At 47.4% G+C, this 14,003-nt stretch overlaps 1 protein-coding gene and 1 long non-coding RNA gene across 4 annotated transcripts in view; both read left to right on the forward strand.

Annotated features, from left to right (window-relative positions):
* The window catches only part of PLD1 (phospholipase D1), a 64,833-nt gene extending 57,044 nt beyond the window's left edge, over positions 1 to 7,789 (forward strand). For all 3 annotated transcript variants that reach the window (XM_086754275.1, XM_086754274.1, XM_086754276.1), the window contains 4 exons: positions 315 to 449; positions 2,670 to 2,823; positions 3,474 to 3,588; positions 4,137 to 7,789. In XM_086754275.1, coding sequence (XP_086610401.1) covers positions 315 to 449; positions 2,670 to 2,823; positions 3,474 to 3,588; positions 4,137 to 4,361 — 629 coding nt within the window. In that variant the 3' untranslated portion in view covers positions 4,362 to 7,789. The remainder of the gene's footprint in view (positions 1 to 314; positions 450 to 2,669; positions 2,824 to 3,473; positions 3,589 to 4,136) is intronic.
* Positions 7,790 to 11,435: 3,646 nt separating this feature from the next.
* On the forward strand, positions 11,436 to 13,540 carry LOC147599731 (uncharacterized). The gene is made up of 3 exons (XR_015259351.1): positions 11,436 to 11,517; positions 13,229 to 13,350; positions 13,434 to 13,540. It is a non-coding gene; the product is annotated as an uncharacterized LOC147599731 (long non-coding RNA).
* Positions 13,541 to 14,003: the final 463 nt, after the last annotated feature.

Consider the following 14,003-nt stretch of genomic DNA (forward strand, 5'->3'; position numbering starts at 1 on the left):
CATAGTCCAGTTATTTTAAGATGTTTGTAACAATTGTGAGCACTTGCGTGCTCTGTGAGAGATTTGGGTCATTTCTCACCAAAGTGGAAGTATCTGAGCAGGCAGCGGGTCAGAGCGGCACAGAGAGCCCCCAGGCAGCTTTTAAAGTCTATTTTGAAAGAAGCTTATTTCCACTATCTGTTTGTTTATTATTTTTTTAAAAAGTCAAAAGTGAGCTGTTACTCATCCAGGTCTTCATATAAAGGAGGTCTCTTCTCTTTCTTCTCTCTTCTGCCTCCCTCATCCCATCAGTTTTGTTCTCCTTTAATTTTCAGTTGGAGATAAGTGGATAAACTACATCTCATTCTGCGGACTTCGAACGTATGCAGAGCTGGAGGGAAAACTAGTCACGGAGCTCATCTATGTTCACAGCAAACTGCTTATTGCTGATGACAACACAGTTATAATTGGTGAGCAGGGGGCTTGCGGGAAGGGTCTGAACCACTGCATTATACCTGGATTAATCCTGTCACTCCTGAGCCCTGTGCTCCATGCAGGCTGCGGTGCTGTGTGGTTTTCTATGTTGTGATTTCTTTCTTGTGAAATATTTTGCTGTTTAAAAAAAAAACCACCAACAACAAACTCATAAATTCATCAGGAGGGAGGATAGGATTTGGAGGGCTGTCATTTAATTTGTTTTTCTGAAATGGTTTTAAATCTCTGTGTAAGAGTGAAGAGAATCCCAGTGCAGGGAATATTGTCCATCTGTCTTGTATCAAACTCTGCTCTAGCAGAGAGACTTGTGAGACTTGTCATCTGTTCCTTAAAGAACAGAATGTGCTGTAAAATTTGGAAGATTTGGACAACATGTGTCATTTATCAGCTTCATTTCCTAAGAATGGGGAAATGTGTTATAATGGGTAATAGATATCACTTCATCCATTTCTTTTACCAGATTTATTCTGAGATCACGAAGCAAAGGCAAGGCCTCAGGCTCAGAGTTCTACATCGCAGCAAAAAAGCAGAATTTTAGCCTGTTTCTTTAAAGAAACCCTTCTTGATCTGTTATATCAGCAATGAAAACTTGAGTAACAAAGAGTAACTTAATACAAGATTTTGCAAGTCTCAAAAATACTCAGCCTCCTTCAAAGCAGCACCTCAGCCTTAGTCTGACCTACGGTTAGGTTTACTCTTCTGTTACCCTTTCCGGGGTCAGATCCCATTTCCAGCACGCAGAGCAGCCCAGAGGGGGTTTTAATAATTATAGCAGGTGGAGAGTTATTGCAGCTGTGATGGTCTGAGGGCCTGAGACAGCTCTTCATTTCTGTTTTCTGTACCTGTAAGCCTGAGGATGGATTTTTTTACAGCATGTGCGTCTGTGCCGGCTGGTGAGGTGATGTGTCATCCCTTCTCCACCCAAGAAAGAGATGGTGCATGGAAATAAAATGCCGCTGTGCCGGAGAGGGAGGTGACAGGACAGAGGGGTGCTTAGCTCATTTTCCCTCTGGAGGTGTAGGCTCCCCTTGAGTTAATTCAGTCACTGGGAAGGCTAAATGGCTAACTAGTGCCTGGGGGTCTCTTACAGGGTTGTGTCTGAGATTTTTTGTGTTGTTTGGTCATGTCTGTGGGTTAATGACCCGATGACTCCTATCACTGGCTGCATCTTGCTGTTCCCTTGGAGCCAACAAGCATTGTGGTGTCCCCCATCCCTCGCCTTCTGATGGCTGCGTGGGACAGAGAAACCTGTTTTGGGGACAAAGCCTCGGCTGGCCTGGAGCAGACCCTGCACGGCACGTGTGGGCTGGGGAGCTCCCACCACGCTGCAGAGTCAGGGCTGGAGCCGCTGTGCGAGCCCAGCACCCAAACCTTACCTGGTGCCTTTTGGAGAGGGACCCCACCTTGAATGACACAGACAGATTATGTCCTTCCTAGATCCCCCTTCCTGAAAAACTCCTGCCTTCCAAATGCAAATGGCAAACTTCCCCTCTTTAGAGTACGTAAGAGTGGATTTACTCGTGGAGCCCATCCTGCACGAGGTAACACGATATTCAAACCAAATGCAGCAAAGACCCTTGAAAACTGTGGCGTCCTTCAGCAAAAGTATCTGGGAAGTTACAGAGAGAGTAAACTTTTGGAAATGTTGGCCTGAGCTTGGCTATGATTTAACTATCTTCCAAGCCTGGAGCTTTTGAAGCCTGCAAAAATCAGGTTGTGATTTTTCCCTCCCCCAAATGTTTTAAAATAGAAGGAAGCAGATTCAGATTTGATAAAAGGAAAAAATTGTTTATGCTGAGGGTGGTAGAACACTGGCCCAGGTTGCCCAGAGAGGCGGTGGATGCCCCATCCTTGGAAACGTTCAAGGCCAGGTTGGATGAGGCTCTGAGCAACCTGATCTGCTTGGAGATGTCCCTGCTCCTTGCAGGGGGGTTGGACTGGATGGGTTTTAATGGTCCCTTGCCACCCAAACCATTCTATTCTATGATTCTGTGATTCTAAATCCTGGCTCTCAGGGTCTGTGTTTCCGTAAGGAAGCCTCCCAGTCGGGGTTTTACCTAGCGAAGCCGTAGCTGGTCTCCCATGGAGACAAGGGATGTGCAGGGCCTGGGGGGCGGTGGGTGGTGATGGAGGGCGTGTGGGAGCATCTCGTGGCAGGTGATGCATTGCTGGTCCTTCGTTTTCCCCCTCGCCAGGCTCTGCCAACATCAACGACCGCAGCATGCTGGGGAAGCGGGACAGCGAGATCGCCATCATCGTGCAGGACACTGAGACTGTCCCCTCCGTGATGGACGGGGAGGATTACAGCGCTGGGAAGTTTGCCCAGTCCCTCCGGCTGCGGTGCTTCAGGTGGGATGTGCGGGGCTGGCCGAGTGTGGGCAGGGAGCGGGGATGCAGGCAGGGCTTGCTCAGGCTTACGCCTGCCTGCAGCCTCTCAAACCAACAGGGCTGCTGCCGCCTGCTCAGATTTAGTGTTGCCTGGCCTGGATTTAGCCCAGAGTTCTGCTGTTGTTTCACTGGTGTTAGCCTTTCTCACACCATTCCTGTCCTCAGCTCGGCAGCTTGACTTAATTTTTGTTTTGCTGAAGGGTTTCGCTAGGAGAGCTCATAAACAAGACAGTGATATTTTGCCCCCAGATCCTGTTTTCACACTCTTAATTTTGGGAGGTAGAATTCTTTCTAATGGAAGTTTCCTCACTTGGAGCAGCCATCTGGTCCACAACATGGCTGTTTTTTCATTAAGACCTTTTTATTTTTCCTCCCCACCCCCGCCGCCCCGCCCCGTTTCCCATCTAGACAGTTATTGCACAGAAAAAAAAGGAGAAATTCGAGCAGCTCTAAGGCTGGCAGACTGTTGCAGGGGACAGGAGCGGGAGGGCTCTGGGAGCACGCAGGGTTTGGCAAGACCCAAGGAAACCTTTCCTCCCCTGGCATTTCTCAAGAGGGAGGAGCACCTGGTGCTTCAGCCTCCAAAAGCATCAGTCCCTTTGTCTTCTCAGGGTTGTGCTTGGTGGCTCTGATCTCAATCCGGAACACCAGGATCCCGTTTGTGACAAATTCTTCAAGGAGGTGTGGATTTCTACAGCCGCTCGCAATGCCACTATCTTTGACAAGGTGAGGGACATGGTGCCTTTCCCCTTCCGCCGCCCCAGGTGGCAGCAGCAGATGCCAACGGGAGGGTGAGGGCAGCAAGTCCAGCTCCTCGGGTTGGACCTTCAGAGATGCTTTGAAGGAACAAGTAGTGTTGGAGGCAAGAGCTGTGAAAAGAGAACCTGGAGCTGGTGCATCCTCATGGTGTGACGGCAGCCCAAGAAGGCAGCAGTTCTGATATCTCCCTTATTTGTATCGGCTGTCGCTCCGGTGAACGGCCGTGGTGTACTTACAGCTCCCAGCTGGCCATAGCGTAACTGGAATAGAAGCAAATTCTACTTCTGCTTTGTAATGAGATTTTACAGTGATCAGAAAAAGCCCTTGTGCTTCCCCTCTGCCTGCTCCATATCACAGATACGCACACACCTTTTCCCTCCCCGTTCTCCAGGCTGTTAATTAAGTCACTCCCATCCCGGGGAATTTGTATTAGCTGTTTCAGTCTTTCTCGAGAACTCCGCATTGCAGTATTTCCCCCGCGCTGACACGCCACTTCTTCTTTCTGTTTTGGTCAGGTTTTTCGATGCCTTCCCAGTGACCAGGTGAATAATTTAACCCAACTGCGTGATTTCATCAACAAGCCCAAATTAGCGAATGATGATCCTGCAAAAGCAGCGGAAGAATTAAAAAAGATTCGTGGGTTTTTAGTACAATTCCCCTTTCGTTTTCTGGAGGAAGAATACCTGCTTCCCTCCGTCGGAACTAAGGAGTCCATGGTACCCATGGAGGTTTGGACTTAAGAAGATGCAGACTGCTTTATGTTTTAAAGTCTGATTCTCTAGAGACAAGTTGATGAGCGATACGGGATTTCTGAAAGCTTTTTATTGCTAAGGGAGGCAAAAAATGTCTCCACCAAGCTAATGTGCCTTTCTTAAGGATTTTGGTGGAGGAACTTGAAGTATATTGACACTAGCAAAGGAGAGGAGCAGAAAGACTTGAAAATTACAACAAATGAGAAGTTTAATCTCTGAAGGAGTTACTTCTTAAGACATATTCTGAGCACCTAAAGGACGTGGGCCACTTCCTAGGACAGGAAACAAATCCCAGTAGATGTTGTTACTACTGCCAGCCCTGTATTGTGGTTGCGTACATACTGTGATCGTGCTGTGGCTGCGCAGGAGTCATGGGCTGCGTGTGCTTCTCAGGCTGTTGGGTATCTGCGCCTTGGCTCGCTGGAGTCCCCCCGTCTCACCCCTTTGTACGCTGTCAGAGCACGTGTTGCAGCTCTGGCGCTGTCGGGAAGTGCTGCTTGGTGCTGCCTTGGTGTCCTTGCCAAATGTAGGTTTTTCACTTCTTCAATGGGAACAGACTAACAATCTCATACCAGAATCAGCATTTTGGTCTCTTCTCCTCTCAGGGGGAAAAAAATACCCTGTTCCTGCCACAGCTAGAGCAATCAGCAGTCCTTACGCAGCGTGGTGCTGCCCAGGTCTTGGCAAAGGGGAGCCTCGATGGAGCCAGAGCTGCTGGACATCACTGGAGTTTGCTGGCCTTTATAGAAATGCAGCGCGTCAGGTTGTTCAAATTGTGCACGAAGGCTTTCTCCAGGAAAGGATCAAGGTTTAAACTCAAGCCTTAGATCTCCAGAGCTCAGGGAAAGCAAGGCACTGTGTGTCACAGGACAGAAACTCAAAAGCCAGGATGGGCCGAGCTAAGCCCTGCACTCTGGCTCCTCCATTTGTGCGTTTCTATTGCAGTACATAGGTAGACCTCTTCTTCCATTTCTTTCCACCCTGTTTAGAAGAAGGGAAAGACCATTAAGCTAGAGCTGAAGCCACGCTCAAACCGAGCTGACGTGTTGCTTTGTAGCTGGGGTGAAGGGAAGGGGAGCAGTTAACAAAGCAGACCGGAGACAAGGCTTTGTTATTAGACCAGCCACAATCCTGAGCTCAGTCACGCAGGACGTGTCTTCCCAAGCACAGGTACAACTCAGCATGCCCAGTCTTCTTTTCCATTTCTGTAAGATGCTTTCCAAAGCTCTTTTGCATCTCCCTGTGGAGCGAAGCAGCAATTTGATTCGGAATCCCTGGGCAAATCACTGCCGCTCCTGGGTCAGGACCTCGTGTGCTGGGTGCTGTCCTGGATCTTTACACCGTCCTCTGTCTCACAATGAGCTGCATCTTCCAATTTCATGTCGAGCTCCAGCTGCAGTTCTGGGAGAGGTGTTCCCCGGCAGTGCTGTGTCAAACACTCAGAGATCAGATCGTTAGAAACACCTAATGAGAGTCATATCTGGAGAAGTGGGAGGCTGAGCTCTTCTGCTGCCAGTGCGTCTGGGGAGACCCCTTCCCTAGTTGGATTTAGCCCTGTGTCCAACCCTCCTTAGTCAGAAGACCAGGTGAACTGGTATTTGCTTTAGTTCCTTTTTTTCCGTTTTTTTGTTTTTTTTTTTTTTCTTCCAGCTCTTCCAACAGTCTCACCTGGTTTTAACTGGAAAAGAATCACACCGGTTGCCTAGCTATCCCCAAAACATAGCTGGCCCCGTGTTTTAGCTGATTGCCTTCTATGTGTTCAGACCTGAAAACAGGCACCAGGTAATTCTGCACCTGCTGCATCGCCCGAGTGAGTAACAACCCCAGATGCTCCTCCAGGGCAGCCTGAGTCTCAGCCTTTCCTGCAGTTTCTACTGGTTTACGCTCGTGTTTTGGAGATGCCATTGCCAATTACATTCCTTTCTGGTTGGTGAATCTGTGCTCTGGTTAGCCTGTAGGAAGTGCATGTCCAGCATTTTATGTGATGATCTTTGGTGCAGGGGGTCGATGCTTTTAACTGGCACACCATAAACAGATAAATATTTTCCCTTGATTTTCTTTTTCCCTTAAAAAAAAAATGACCTGGGGTCACCCCCTGCAGAGCCAGAGCGACATGCGCCCTGACCATTTGCAATCAAGAAAGATCAAAGGTGTCTTGTTATTTCACGTCAGCGCTAGTTCAGAGCGTTTCTCTCTTGCTATGTTTTTAGCTCTTTTAGTTTGAACAAAGCTGCTAACTTTAAGCAATTACAGCCTGTCAGAGAATCATTGTAAGTCACACAGATCTGTATTCATAGCTGGAAAGGAAGCATTCAACCCCGCCACCCCTACGCGTGAACCTTGAAGAAGTGCAAGACTCCTGTCATCCTCTAAGTGCTCTTATTGTCCCCATCCTCGTATTAGCAAAGATTCTGGTAATCGTTAAATTATCCTTATCATGTCTTTTAAGGTGGTAGGTGGCTAACTCTTGGGGCTTCATCACTCCGGTGGCCTTACGTCCCGCTCTGCCAGGCTGCTTTGGGGAAAAAACACCCCGGTTCTGTAAGGCTCAGCCCAGCCTGTGATGGCTGCCAGCCCCCAGTGACATAGCAGAGCCACAGAGGAAAGACTGCGTTGCCTCATTCCGCATGAAAAGGTGCTAATTAAGAAAGTCCTTCATTATTAAAATAGGAGACCTGCCTCGCACGGGCTCTCTGTCTGGGAGGAGGTTTCCCTCTGTGGGAACAATGGAGCCGCGCCAAACATCCCCTCCTGTGTTGGTGCTAAATTCCTTATATCGGGAATTTAGTAACGTTCAAATGCAAGCAAGGTGTGAAGGCAGCCTCGGCACAGCGCGGGGAGCCCTGCATCCCCAGGGGCGCGTGGGGCCACCGAACCCCCCATGGATGTGGCACGGCTCACCCCAAACAGGTGATGGGGCTGGGGCCGTTTCCAGTGAAGGCATCGCTCTTGTTGGCACCCGTGGGCTGCGCTCTTTGGGTCCTGTCAGCTGGGGCTTTATTTCTTATATTAAGAAGCCTGTGAGGTTGAACACCTCCAGAGAGTTAATTCCTTTACCTGAACAATCACTACTTCTTAGTCTGTAATACCAGCATGGGTTTGATGTTACCTTCAAACCGAAGAGGATCGCTCGCAGATACGCAGTACTGTAACAAGTGACGTGGACTGAAGCACTAGCAAATCCAGAAGCATTTATTTGTTAGAACTATAGGAAACGAGAACTTCTCCCAGGCTCAGACTTTATTTTGTTGTTCAACCTGAGTAGAACACTTTTTTTAATTTATTCTTTAACACATGCCACTTTGAGAACTCGCACGCCTTACCACATCTTTTTAATAGTCTGATATTTTAAAATGTGTTGTGTAGATGTTGGACTGGATAAATGTTTCACTGTAAAGTTAATGCATGGTTTTAAAAATGAGGGGTAAAATGTCATCATATGTAAGAACTTTACTAAAAAATAATTTGTAAAACTACTCCAGCGCTCCGTGGCGGATGCAAAGTGCTCGGCTCAGTTTCTGGTCTCTCGGTCTCCGTTTGTTGCCTGATTTGATGTGAGCTTTGCTGGATTAACCCCCAAAACTTCTGTTTTCATTTTGATCAGGTTTCACAACGTGATTTTGCAATCCTGGTGCTGTCCCTGGGGGAGACCTCAGTGCAGGTTTTGCCCAGCTGGGACCCTGACATGAATAATTCACAATATCTGTATTCCTTCCAAGGAAACATCCATGTACAATCAAGCTCAGATGTGGTTTGCCATTGTTATTTCAGCATAAGAAGTCTTTTGTGCGCTCATAGTTAGGCCAGTCGGGGGATTGTGATCTGTGCATGGAAGCTGCATTTTTGGGGACACCGAAATAAAAGTTTGGATGGTCCTTTAGGTCAGTGCCATTTCCAAGACCTAAATCTAAACTGACACACCTCCGTCCGCTGCAGAGCAGCTGCACTGGTTGTCTGGCAGAAAGGACTGGGTCTGTAGGATGCAGCGGGGGCGAAGATGAAGAAAGCAAGTGGTCTCCAAACCAGGGCTGAGGTTGGCATCTCTTGGGTGGCCCGCAAGATGTGAATACACGCTCATATTTTGTGGCACTTGTTCTGCAAACTGTTTCAAACGTTCAATCCCTTCTGCACGGCTGAGATACCGCTGAAAGCAGGAGCTTTGCAGAGTTGAGGTTTAAACCAGGAGTGTAACGCCATGGCAGTGAATCAAGTTCAGCATGCAAAATTAAGGTAGATCCCAGTGGAGCAGACCCACAAACTGTACATCGACCACTGAATGCAATGTCTTCTTGGGCTTTCTTTTTTTTCTTTTTTTTTCTTTTTTTTTTTTTCTAAATTTCCCTGCCTACTTTCTTGTTGCATTTCCAGTAATTGTGATTATTCTATTTTTAACCTCCCACTGTGTGTTCATGAAATCTCCTCCACATAAATAATTCCGATTTACCCGACTCTTTCCTGACACTCGGGAAATGAGAAAAAAAGTGTTGGAGATCACAGTTCTGGGAATGTTGTTTTGGTTGTTTTTTTGTTTTTTTGTTTTTTTTTTTTTTTTTTTTCCAAATCATGTCTCTAGCTAAACTAATCAACAACAGGAGAGCTTCCACTTCGAGTCTGAGTGCAGGTCTCCGTGCTTCTCTACCTTCTGACGGTGCGGTTGCAAACACTGAATATCCCTTCTGTGAAGGCCGCTGGAATTGAGTTTTATATCCTTGTTTCTGCTAATGATTGCTTTCCTTTCCACTCTGTTTGTATCTGGTAAATGAATGTGTATTAATGGACTGAAAATACAACTGATCATCATGTCGAAACTTTTGGCTTTGGTCTGGTTTCTGCCAGGTTTGGGGACTGTGGCCGCATCCCACTTGCGGGCTGAGTTCTGCCCTTGCCTTGCGTGGGCAGTGCTGCCCCAGCAGCTGAGACGCGATGGGAAAAGGCCCAGCATTGCAATAAAAAGGGCTGGACTTGAGTCATTGGGGTTTTCCTGGGAGAGAGAGATTGCAAAGGTGAAACAGCACAGAAAGAGAAAATTGGACTTCTTAAAACAGGATTTAAAATTTTATTTATTTTAAAGGAGTTCTAATAATCCCTAGGCATTATGAAAGGCACAGACAAGAACGGTCTGTCTCCAAAATAGAATTAACTTGCCACTGTCCCCTTTAACTTCCAGTAAAGGAAATTCAGCATAGAGAGAGGAAAAAGCAGATTACTGTTGTCCTCCAGGGAGAGAAAAGATTAATAAAGCAGCAGTGGCATTTCCAAGCTCTCTCGCAAACAGAAAACATATTAACTTCTCTGTCTCTTAGGTTTCATCTCCTTTCTCAAATGCCAAAGGGCTCTCCGCATCTTCACCACTTCCAGCTCCAACCCGTGCCCTTGGTAAACACAACAACCCGGACAGGGGAGCCGGAGCTCCAGGGCAGGGGTGTGGTGGTAAAAGGCAGGCAGCTGCTGATTGACACCGTCAGCTTCTGCTGCCGCTCCGATGTCTCACCACTAATTGCATGCTCACTGCGTCACGCTTACGAGGGCAGAGATAACGGCAAGCGGGAGGGATGCGGGGACCGGCCCCCGTCACGGCTGGGCGCTGGCAGGCCTGAGGGCAGCGCAGAGGGGCTGCCGCTGAGGTTGGCTGGCTCCGTCTTGCCAGAATCGCTTGGTTTCTGTGCTAGCGGTGCAGGAGAGCCGTGGTATCTCAATGCAAGCTTATCTCGGCATGAAATTAATGTGAAACTGGAAGTGGTCCTCAGCCTGGAGAGTTTGAGTACCAGTCTGTAGGAAGGATCCTTTCCTACCTAACGTAGGGGCCCAACTTGAGGGCACTGCTGGTGCTGTTGCTGTTCTCCCTCTCCTACACGTAGGCACACAATGCTTTTGCTGGGCACAGCTCCATCCGCATCCACCAGCCCGTTAAAACCCCACGGGCGGGCCAGCTGACAGGCTGTAGCTGGCGCAAGCTGCGCAGGGGTGCGCTGCCTCCGGCCGGGGCGATGCCAAAACTCCCTTTGACTTTCCTACAGCCGGAGCCTTCTCCTGAGGAACGACTTGCAAAGCCTTTAATTTGACGGCTCCTCGCTGAGCAGAAACGCAGCCCGTGCCTACCCTGAACACGAGGTGCAATTGCCGGTGTGTTTAACAGACCCGTTCTCTCCGGGGTAGATTTCTCCAGCCCCCGTTTGTACAGCGGCCATTCCTGCCTCCTCCGACAGGTAAGCTCCTCCATCGCTGCGTCCCCAGGCATCCCACGCCGAAGGCTGGAAAAATCCATTCCTCCACCCCAGCACCAGGCAGCTCTGCTCTTTGGGCCTTCGTTAGCCGCGCATTTATGCACTGAGCTCTCCAGAATGTGTCAATTTGTTTAATTAGTGCCAGCCTTTTGTGTGTACAAAAATACTCTCTCATTATTTTTGTAGAGGAGGAAAGTAGGGAAGAAAGAAAGAAAAGATTCTGAGAGGTGGGTCTAAAGGCACATGAAGAAACAGGTTTCTTCTCACTGCTAAAAATCAATCTGGTTTAGTTTCCCTGCGATTGTGCCGGCTCTTCAGATTTTCAAGTACTGTGTGCTGATGCAGTGGAGCGAGGGTTTTAAGAGCTTGAATCACAACAGCAGTGTGAGTGAAATGCTGGATTTTTTTTTTTTAATTGGAAAAATTAAAAGTGACAGTTTCAAAATTGGTTCCACTGCTTTGATTGATTACTCAGAGTATTTAGCTCAAAATGATTACGGCAAGATTTTCTACTGAGGCTCACGGCTGGGATGGAAATTAATTTGGAGAAAGGAGGGGGGAAGTTCTAAAAAAAGAAATTATTTTGCAAAGGGAATTGTTCATACCCAGAATCTGTGATGAGTAACCTCTCCATATTCAGCCTGATCTCAATAATTAAATGTCCCATTCGAGGACAAAGGAGAGGAGGCCAGGGAGGTAGCGTTACAACGGCTTCACAGATTTCTATTACCTGGAGATCACTGGTGCCCAGAGGAAGCGGAGGAGCCATCTGCGAGCTGCTCAGAACCGTTGTGGAGCTGCTGATGGCCGTACGTCCCATGGGCTGTGGCGGTGACGAGGGAGAGGAGTGCTGGAGTCCTGCGGGGAGCTGCCTGTCACGGAGGGAAGCTGAGGGACGCCGAAGGTGGAGAGAAGCTCAGGTGAGAGCTGGGCCCACCTCTTCAGCTGGAGAAACCACCAAGGCCAAGCCCTGCGGTGGTTGCACCGGGGCTTTGGTGTCCTGTATTTATGGAGAATAAAGCGTATTCAAGGGCCGCAAAAGAGGACTGTCCAGAAACTTCAGAAACACAAAACCGATCCACGTGTTAAGCTTGTAACGCAAGAGAAGAAGTGCCCGCTGGGCGCTATGCCGGTGAGCACTGGTGCTGGAGCCCGAGGCGTGTGCCGTGCTCCTTGAGCGCGAAGAGGACACGGGGACCCAAGGAAGGCCAGAGGCACAGAAGGCAGACAATTCTCGGGGCCGGGTCGCTCTTTGACTTGCCACGCGATCACGGGCCAGGCCGTGCTTTGTCTCTGGTGTAGTTTGACAATGCTGTTTTGTAATTTTTTTCCTTATTTCTTTAATCACTGTTGTTTTTAAAAGTTTCTGTCTCCTTTTATCCCATTCATTCTCTTTATTTTTTAATCCTTTCATCTCTTGATCCATTGGCTTTTAAACTTTTGTTTCTCTGTCAATTTTATCAACTACGGTGTCCCTATTTTAAACTTTCCTGTCTGTCCTGTACCTCAATGCTTTAAAAATTTCTTGCATTTCCTTAGTGCCTTTGCTTTTAAAATTTTCTCTCTGTATTTTTGTTTATTTAGCTCGCTCTCTGTATTTTTTAATTCTTTCCTCTCTTAATCCTTTGGATTTTCAAATTTTGTTTCTATGCCTACTTTCATCAAGCTCCCTAGCCCTGTATTTTCTTTCTTTCCTGTCTGTCACGTACCCCGTCGCTTTTAAGCTGTACTTGCTGTGTATCCATTTATTTAGCTTGCTGTTCTTAAGTTTGGTTTTTTTTCTTCTCTTAATCCCATGGCTTTTTAATTTTCATGTCTACTTTTATTTAGTCTTCTGTCTCTATTTTTTAATATTTTCCTCTCTTTGTCTCCATCACTTTGAAAATTTTCTGTGTTTCTGTTCATTTAGTACGCTATCCTTATTTTAATTTTTTTTTCCTTTATTTCCCCCATCCTTGTTGCTTTCAATATTTTCTGTCTCCTCTTATCCAGTTCACTGAGTGTATTTTATATTTTTCTTATCCGTTCTTTACATCTTTGCTTTTTAGATTTTCTTTCTGTCTGTGTTTTAGTTCATTGTCCTTATTTTTCAATGTTTTTCCTTTATTTTCTCAATCCTTTTCTAAAAAATGCCCTTTCTTTGTCTATTTTTGTCCCATTAACTGTCTTTATTATTTAATTGTTTCTTGCCTTTCCTTAGTGCTGTTGCCTTTTAGATTTTTCCTTCTATGGTTACTTCTATCAAGATCCTATCCCTTTTTTTTTAATTCTTTGTCTATTGTGAACCCTATTGTTTTTTATATTTACTTCATGTATCTCTGTTTTAGTTTGCCATCCCTGTTATTTATTTTTTCCCTTTATTTCCTTATTCTTGTTGCTATTAAAATGTTTTCTATTTCTACTTTTATCCAGTTCCTGTTTCTATTTCTTAATTCTTTCCTGCCTGTCATGAACTGCATTGCTTTTCAAAGTTTCTATGTCTACTTTTGTCTAGCTAGCTGTCCCTATTTTTCAATTTTTTACTCTCATAATTCCTTTAATTTTGAAATTTTGTTTCGAGGTGTGCTTTAAACTCATTTTCTGTCCCTGTTTTAATTTTTTTCTCCTCTGCCTTATACCGTTTTGCTCCAGGTGTGAAACTTTTTCAGGTGGTGAAGTTACAAGCAACCCACGTCGCTTGGGTTTTCCAGGTGATGTGCAAGCCTCGACGTGGCAGTTCAAACTGACGGAGGCCGGGCGGGTGAGCTGGCGGGGTAAAGGACCGGAGATGGGGATCGGTGTGGCTGAGGTTTTGGGCAGCATCTCAGCACGTCCCTTTTTGCTTGGGTTTTTGCAGGTGCCCCAGGCAGGCTCGGAGGGATGACGACGGACGCTGATGAGTGGTTGGAGAAGGTGAGGTGGTCGTGGGCCGGGCTGGCGTCTAAGAGTGGCCATGCTGTAGAGGTGGGTGCAGAGATGCTGTGCCGGCGGCTGAGGGATGCTGGGCTGAACTGAGCTGCAGCCTCCAGCTCTCTGCGGACTGCGTGATGGGAATGAAGTGTCCATCTCTGCATCTGCTAGGACCAGGCTTCCAATTTGGGTCAAACTTGGCATCAAGATAATACTGGGGACACACTGGGGACCTGGAGCCCTGCAAGGCAGGAGCTGGCAGGACTTTTCCCTGGGCACTGCTCCCACTGCTCTACCTCACCCTCTCCATCCCAGCTCTTGCCTGGAGCGCTGCCCATCTCCATCCCCTCTGGCACCAGGAGGGACAAGCTGGACACCTGACAATGGCCGGCGGAGATGTGTAGGGCTCAGCAGCGATGCATCCCCAAGATGAGCTGGTGCACAGCGCTGGATTAAACTTGCCTGAGAAATCTTTGCTGGAGAGAGAGATGCTTTTCAGTGCATCCAAACCCTCCCT

The sequence above is a fragment of the Chlamydotis macqueenii genome, chromosome 9 (genome assembly GCF_036417535.1).
Source record: "Chlamydotis macqueenii isolate bChlMac1 chromosome 9, bChlMac1.mat, whole genome shotgun sequence".
In the NCBI taxonomy this organism is placed as follows: domain Eukaryota; kingdom Metazoa; phylum Chordata; class Aves; order Otidiformes; family Otididae; genus Chlamydotis; species Chlamydotis macqueenii.